The sequence below is a fragment of the Nanorana parkeri genome, unplaced genomic scaffold, assembly GCF_000935625.1.
Source record: "Nanorana parkeri isolate BGI_ZX_2015 unplaced genomic scaffold, ASM93562v1 scaffold199, whole genome shotgun sequence".
NCBI classification, from domain to species: Eukaryota; Metazoa; Chordata; class Amphibia; order Anura; family Dicroglossidae; genus Nanorana; species Nanorana parkeri.
Genome location: NW_017306467.1, coordinates 701,361 through 709,598, shown reverse-complemented (window position 1 = coordinate 709,598; position 8,238 = coordinate 701,361). Strand labels below are relative to the sequence as shown.

The following is an 8,238-nucleotide window of genomic DNA, read 5'->3' as shown; positions in this document are numbered from 1 at the left end:
GCAGGTACAAGGGCATCAGGTGCAGGTAACAGGAGGCAGGTCAGGAACAGGGGCCAGGAAACAGGTAGCAGGTACTAGGGCATCAGGTGCAGGTAACAGGAGGCAGGTCAGGAACAGGGGCCAGGAAACAGGTAGCAAGTACTAGGGCATCAGGTGCAGGTAACAGGAGGCAGGTCAGGAACAGGGGCCAGAGAACAGGTAGCAGGTACTAGGGCATCAGGTACAGGTAACAGGAGGCAGGTCAGGAACAGGGGCCGGAAAACAGGTAGCAGGTACTAGGGCATCAGGTGCAGATAACAGGAGGCAGGTCAAGAACAGGGGCCGGAAAACAGGTAGCAGGTACTAGGGCATCAGGTGCAGGTAACAGGGGGCAGGTCAGGAACAGGGGCCGGAAAACAGGTAGCAGGTACAAGGGCATCAGGTGCAGGTAACAGGAGGCAGGTCAGGAACAGGGGCCAGGAAACAGGTAGCAGGTACTAGGGCATCAGGTGCAGGTAACAGGAGGCAGGTCAGGAACAGGGGCCAGAGAACAGGTAGCAGGTACTAGGGCATCAGGTACAGGTAACAGGAGGCAGGTCAGGAACAGGGGCCAGGAAACAGGTAGCAGGTACTAGGGCATCAGGTGCAGGTAACAGGGGGCAGGTCAGGAACAGGGGCCAGAGAACAGGTAACAGTTACAACTAGGTCATCAGGTGCAGGTAACAGGAGGCTGGTCAAGGGGTTAGCAGAAGGCAGGTCAGGAATGTCTGTTAGTTCCTAACACTTGGCTCCCTTCATAGATACAGTGGAGGAGTGAATGTAGCTACACAGGGACAGGAAATGTGTTATTTGCAAGATTTCAAGGTAAAAACATAGGGGGAAAAAGCCAGGGAATAGAAAACTAATGCAGGCACTTCATCTAAGTAAGTGCAATATATTACAATTCTCTTGTTGGGTTTAGATCTGCTTTATATTGACTTAACACCCAGAATACATTTCTGCAGTTTCTGCAAAGACAGATGCTGAGATCACTGCGCTGCCTATACTGAGAGCTGAAAATGAAATACATTTTTCAGGTTAATAAAAAATAATCTCCTGAATTTCCAAGGGTATCTTCAATCACCCAAACTTTTCACTAGTTGAATGTTTATAAAATGGGCACATTGAAAATGTGACCAATTTGGCCGGATTATTAACCTTCAGTAAGGATGAGCTGTGGTTTATTCCAAACCTGAGCTCATCTGAAACCAGAGGTGAGGCATCAATCAGCTGTGGCCGGGACATGACTATATAAGGTCAGTGATGTCACCAGCATCCCATCTCTTTGTTTACGTCCTGCTGTGGGGTGGGGAAAGACCTGGCAGCAGCTGATTGGGTGTCCACTGACGCCTAACTTCCCGGGTTCGGACCAAACCAAAGTCCATCCCTAGGCTTCAGTTCTAAAAATATATTATACAAACAGATTTAGATTAGGAAACTATGTAACATATGCCTTCTGTAAATGACCCTTTAGGCCCATATCACAATAGCGATTCTGTCATTGTCGAGATGTCACCAGGCTGCAGCTGTCACTCTACCCAATGGAAGTTGCCCTCTTGCTGGCCAATATGCTGCAGAATCTCGATCATTAGCAAGGGAGGAATAATAGAGCGACCAGGGAACAAGGTGAGTGGGCCAATTCTGGTGCTAGCAAGCTGTCAAGAGCAACCAAATGATTGATGTAGTATGATCCTTTATGTTAAAATGAATTGGTCCCATGTTGCATGTAGAGGTAACTCTGGTGCCTTTGGACATGTCTGTTTTGTCTTATATCTTGCCACTGATACAAGGCAAAGAAGAAAAGATAAGAACAAATGAAAACACATCTGATTCTGCAATAAAAGGCAAATGCGTAGCTGTAATCATTTCTGGACCGTATAATGACATAAATGCCATACTTAAAGCTGAACCCCAGCCTTACCTTCAGTCTTGCACAGCTGTACCGGCTTCTCTCCTGCACTGAAATTGTTTATGCAGATTTCACTACACATCATGAGCTTCTCACAGTGTTCATTAGAAGCTGCAGAAATAAGATAGAGGCTGCCTCATTTCCTGGCTGGAGGACATTCAGCATCATTTGGCTCTTTCTTCTCTACAAGGTTCAGCAAAAAATCGCCCTGTTCCCTACTCGGCTTGCAGCGCTTCTCCCTTCCCTTCTCTGTTTATCTTTCTTCTCTAGCCATACTGTCCATGGCCTGCCCCTTACATTTATTAGATTTTAGTTCTTTTCAATCATGGAGGCTCACTATCACATGTAGGTGTTACTCAGGGTGGTCTGCATGCAAATACAATCTGCCTAGGAAGGCCAGCTCCTATAGACACCTGCCCATGAGGGTATTTCAATGTTTGCATAGCCCCTCCCAAGAGTCAGCCTGCTGCTAACATCAAGGCTAAGGGATCTTGAGAGGAGTACTGAGACATAATGCTGTGATGTTTTCAGGACGCTATATACAGCACCCTGCTGTCCCCTCTCACCAGCCATGATCTGCCTGCATTGCACAGAGAAAGACCTACTAATTACATCTCTGGGTCTACAAAAAGGTATGTTATGAACTGGCAAAGGTTTTATTTATAAATTGAATTAGGATTTGATGGGAAATGGAGGAAAGGACCAGGAAAGGCAACCTATAAGCAGATTAAACATCAGCTCTAGAGCCTATCTCCAGGGAAACAAAAAGCCTTCCATACAGTGGGGGCTGTCTCCGCACTGCAAGGGACACCTGCTCGTTTATGTCTAGGAGATTCTGTAAAGCAGTTTCACATTCCTGATCCCTGATGGTTGGCGCTCACCTCCTCTCCTGTATGTGAACTGTCCCTTGGTGTCTTCACATAGAATGCAGGGCTATGGTCCCTGCATTAGACGTGATGACGTCAGTGGGCCTCCAACCACCAGACTGTGGGGAGAGAAGGCTGCGGCCACCGATCCTGGAGCCAGTTAAGGAAAACTGTTTTAAACAGCCCCCCCCCTATATAAAAATGAGTATTTAACCCTTGCAGTGCAGGGGTAACCCCACCGCAAGAGGATTTTTTTTTTCTTCCGGAGATAGGCTTTAAGATGACTTTAATGATGATTACAGCTAAACACGTCAACGTGTTACAACTGCTCTATCTTCAAACTTCACACTTTTCTGTGCACTGTTTATTTGCAGGAAAAAGAACTGGCTGGATCTAAGCCATATAACTTGAAATGTTTCCTCAGTATTATATATAATATTTTATAATATATCAAATTTTATATTACTGCATTCATGAGTTAGCTTCATCATGTTAATTGAAAGGTTTACAGCACACCTGAAATATTGCTAAAGGTGCTATAACCATCTCTGGAACATGGAGAGCCCTAGAGGGCTGCAAAGACCACATAGGGTTGTAGTCCTTTATGATGTGACATTATATCATACTGATGTTTTAGATACAACAGTGGAGTATTTCTTTAACCATGGCGGACACTGGCACACTTCATCCTACCTTGTCAGCATGAGTGCATGGTGTACATCATCCAGGAAGGGACCTGCTGGTAATAAAGATGCTGAAGGTAAAAGTGAGTAGGTGTGTCATAGCAGAAGGTTATCACACATCACCTCATCTATTACCTACTATAAAAGCATCAGCCGCAGCTCTGTGTCCTGGCAGGTGAAAGGTAGGGATTATGTCTGATCTATAAAAGGAAGGAAACTACATGTGTATACATGTTCTGTTGCCTGATCCGTAGATTACTTTTTATACACCTCTGTAGCGAGACTGGTATGTGCCTGATCTCCAAAACCCTGCTGTAGATATTGATTTGTGAAAGAGTCTAAGATTTGCAGTGTATGCAGGTTTGAGGATTTGCTGTGTCATTCTGCTGAAGATAAAGATGTGGAGGGGCACATTTGTGCTTGTGGCATTGCTTTACCCAGCTGCTTTTATCCATGTAAATGGAGAGAATAGCCACATTCGACATAGACGGAGCTGGATTATGCCAGGAACACTGTGGTGTGGAGCTGGGAGCACTGCAGAGAACTTCACCAACCTAGGTGAGATGACAACACCAAAAAAGGGGTATAGCAGAATTTAGTTACAAGGGCTGATTTATTAGATGAGCTTATTACAGTCTACTTTTACTTCTAAAACTGAATCAGCTTAGGGGGGACATTGCTGTTTTAACTATCCTCAATCTGTCTGGATATTTGATGGTGAAAGGGATTCTATCCTTCCCACCCAGTTGTATGTGTGTCCATCAAGGCTAGCTAGAGAGATGTGATTTTCTGGTTTCTGTCAGCAGTACTGAAGTGTTCTGGTTGGTTTATACCTTCAAGGAGCATGCGCCACCTTTCTCTCTGCTCTTCTCAGTATTCCACTGCCTGTCTCTGCTTTCTCCCTTTAAGCTGGCCATACACCTTACAATTATCTGCAGATTTTCTGTGGTCAGATGGAAAAGGTGCAACAGATTCCTCCATCTACACTTAACTGTGTGGATGGAGTAATCTCCACCTGGGCCAATCTGTTGCACATTTTCTATCTGACCACAGAAAATCTGCAGATAATTCTCCCCTGTCTTTGTGCAGCAGGCCGTGTCCCTCTATCCTCACTGTTCCACTCAACTGTGGCTTATTTTCCCCTTGACACTGTGCTGCAGACTGCGCCCTCTCATCCTGAATAATCCACTTCTCAACTGTGGTTTTCTCCCCATCTCTGTGGAGCAGACCGTGTCCCTCCATCCTCGCTGTTTCACTTCTCAACTGTGGCTACTTCTCCCCTCTCTTCGTTCAGCAGGCCGTGTCTCTCCATCCTCACTGTTCCACTCCTAAACTGTGGTTTCTTCTCCCCATGACACTGTGCTGCAGATTGTGCCCTCTCATCCTAAATATTCCACTTCTCAACTCTGGCTACTTCTCCCCTCTCTGTGAAGCACGTTGTGTGCCTCTATCCTCACTGTTCCACTCCTCAACTGTGTCTTCTTCTCCCCATGACACTATGCTGCAGAATGTGCCTTTTCCTCTTCACTATCCCGCTTCTCTGCTATGGCCCCCTTTTCTCTGTCACTTTGTTAGAATAAATATCCAAATAAAAATACATTTATGTGCTTATTACTCTTTTTTGTATAGGATTGTTCCGTGGAGTGGATTTGTGCTGCAGAGAACATGACCATTGCTTTTCACAAATCCAAGCTTTTGAATATCAGTACGGTATCCGAAATTACAAACTGCACACTATATCACACTGTGACTGTGATCAGAGGTGAGTGAAAAATACACTTCCACATGTGGCATAGGGAAAAGTCAGTAACCCTCGGACCGCCACTAGCAACACTTGTGGGCTTCTTCTTGCTTTTATATTTTGAGCTGTAGTGATCCCAGCTCCTTGCAGTGGGTCCACCCCCCACAGGTTCTCTAGGTCACTAGGGCTAGGGTAACTGGGAAAAAGACTTTCACTTACCTGATCCCCACTCCTGCAGGCTCCAGGACCAGCACTCACAGCCTTTTTCCCCCTATGCTATGCAGTCTGAAGCCCTGCTGGTGTCATCACCTACAATGCTGGGCCCATAGCCCCGCATTTTACATGATGGTGCTGAGGGACAGTCAACAAGCTGAAGGCGATTGAGAAGAGACCCGACTAGGGGTGTGGGGGGAACTGGTATCAGGTAAGTAAAAACTGCTTTACCCAATACCCTAGACCAGTGATGGCGAACCTTTTTGAGCCAGAGTGCCCAAACTGGATCACTAAACCAACTTAGGTATCTCAAAGTTCCAACCCTGCAATTAGACCTGAATACAGATGATTTATTTTACCAAAACACTTCATACAACTGTCTGAACTAATTATGTGCTTAAGTCTCAAAATAAAAATATCCACGTGCTACTGAGTGACATGTACGACAGGGGCTCTCTGGGGGGCTGTGCGGCTCTCAGGAGGTTTATAAGGGCTCTGAGATGGTCTGTATGGGCTCTCGGGGGGGCTGTGTGCCTTTCAGGTGGTCTCAAAGGGCTCTCAGATGAGCTCTGAGGTGGTCTTTATGGGCATTCAGGGGGGCTGTGCAGCTCTCAGGTGGTCTATAAGGGCTCTTAGGTGGGCTCTGAGGTCTGTATGGGCTCTCGGTGGGCTGTGCAGCTTCCAGGTGGTCTACAGGGGCTCATACGTGGGCTCTACAGGCATTCAGGTGGTGTGGATTGGCTCTCATGGGGGCTCTGCTGCTCTAATATGGTCTATAAGGGCTTTTAGGTGGGCTCTGCGGGCTTTAAGGTTGTGTGTATTAGATCCCAGGGCGGCTCTTAGGTGGTCTATAAAGGCTCTGTGGGCACTCAGGCGGTGTGTATGGGCTTTCAAGGGGGCTGTGTGGCTCTCAGGGGGGTTGTGCGGCTCTTAGGGGCATCTCAAGCGTAGATGCGGCTCTCTAGACGGCCACTTGCTGCTGGCTAGGGCCCCGAGAAGCCCCAGCAGGCGACCGTCTAATATGCCAGATTAGAGGGCCACCGCTGCCTGATTGTGGCTCTCCAATATGCAGTTAGTGCCCGTGCGCCAGCCAGATAACGCAGAAACTGCCCTTGGTGTCCGTGCGCCTGCGCGGCTTCTCTCCCCGTGGCGTTCTGCAACTCCCCTCAGTGTGCCTGCGTGTCATCTGACAGCGGCATCTGGCATCCCTGAAAAATGTTACTGTGCCTGTGTGCCCATCAGTTCAACAGTACAGCGAAATTGGGCTTGCGTGCCCTCAGAGAGGGCCCCACATGCCCACTCTGGCACGTGTGTCACAGGTTCGCCACCACTGCCCTAGACCTAAAAAAGTAGCTACCCCTTGCAGTGCAAGATTATCTAATTATCTATACAGTAAGGGATTTATTTTCAAATCTCTTGTACCTTGCCTATTCCACCTACACACAACTATAATGGTGGTGGGTCCGTTTTTTAAATTGATGTTTTACAATTGTATTCTTTCTCTCTTTACATATACAGGTGAAACTCGAATAATTAGAATATCATGCAAAAGTAATTGCAGTAATTGCTGCAAAAGGGGCCCAAACCAAGTACTGAGTACATATGCATGCTTGTACTTTTCAGAGGTCCGATATTGTTCTATGTACAATCCTTGTTTTATTGATTGCATGTAATCATCTACTTTTTTGAGGTTGTGGATTTGGGGTTCTTGGGGTTTTCATGAGCTGTAAGCCATAATCATCACAATTATGACAAATCACGGCTTGAATTATCTTGCTTTGCATGTAATGAGTCTATCTCATATATTAGTTTCACCTTTTAAGTTGCATTAGTGAAATAAATAAACTTTGCACGATATTCTAATTATTCGAGTTTCACCTGTACAATCTTTGTTTTTCAAATGACCTTTTAATACATAACAAAGAACCTTAACCTTCATGATTATTCCCATAGCTTCAGACAGTGCCTATATGCTGCCAATGACACAATGTCCACCCTGGTGGGCATCATGTTTTTCAACATCTTGGAGATGCCCTGCTTCACCCTGAGGGAGGAGGAACAGTGTGTGGAATGGCACTGGTGGGGAGGGTAAGTGTGTATCACATCACTGTTGTCAGTCTTGCATAATATCATGTTCCCTCAGTAAATTACATCACGCGTCTGTATTTTATTGAATAGCTGTAAAAGAAATGGCTCATCACCAAAAGCTGAACTTCAGAAGCCGACATTGTTCAACAACAGTAACACTGAAGACAAGCAAACTCCTCCACATCCACATGGTTCTCCTCCACATAAAGGCAAACCTTCTTCACTCTCCTTATCATCTATGAACTCTGTTAAAAGTAAGAGTAGACTGCTAAAAAAGCTAGAGAGGGTGCAAACAAACGCATTTGTAAAAGGCAGTGGAGGAATCACAGCGGACAGAAGAGGTTCAGAGGAAGCTGAAAAGAAAAGGTCACACAATTTCCGAAGGAGAAGGCAATGGACCCAAGAGAGGAACAGAAGGAAAGCTAAGGCACGAAACAGCACTGTCTCAAATTCACAGATACCATTATTGAGAGCAGATTGAGCTCACTGACAGAAGAAACCACCATAAACTAGTAAGGATAAACATATTAATGACTATAAAGCTCTGAAGAATCTGGTTTTACTGATTGAGAGGAGGAGGCACTTTCCAATATCTGGATATAAACTCCCATATGATGACTTTGGTTAGGAAATGTTTTAAATGAATAGTCCCCTTGTAGTGGGGCCACCCCTGCAATGCAAGGCTTAACTGCTTGTTTTTGTCTAGGGGTGTTCTTTAAA

At 45.8% G+C, this 8,238-nt stretch overlaps 1 protein-coding gene across 1 annotated transcript; it reads left to right on the top strand.

Annotated features, from left to right (window-relative positions):
- Positions 1-3,518: 3,518 nt before the first annotated feature.
- Positions 3,519-7,999, top strand: PLA2G3 (phospholipase A2 group III). The gene is made up of 5 exons (XM_018555492.1): positions 3,519-3,651; positions 3,828-4,034; positions 5,106-5,238; positions 7,384-7,518; positions 7,609-7,999. Exons 2-5 carry the CDS (start codon positions 3,875-3,877, stop codon positions 7,997-7,999), a joined length of 819 nt encoding a protein of 272 aa, XP_018410994.1. The 5' UTR covers positions 3,519-3,651; positions 3,828-3,874.
- Positions 8,000-8,238: the final 239 nt, after the last annotated feature.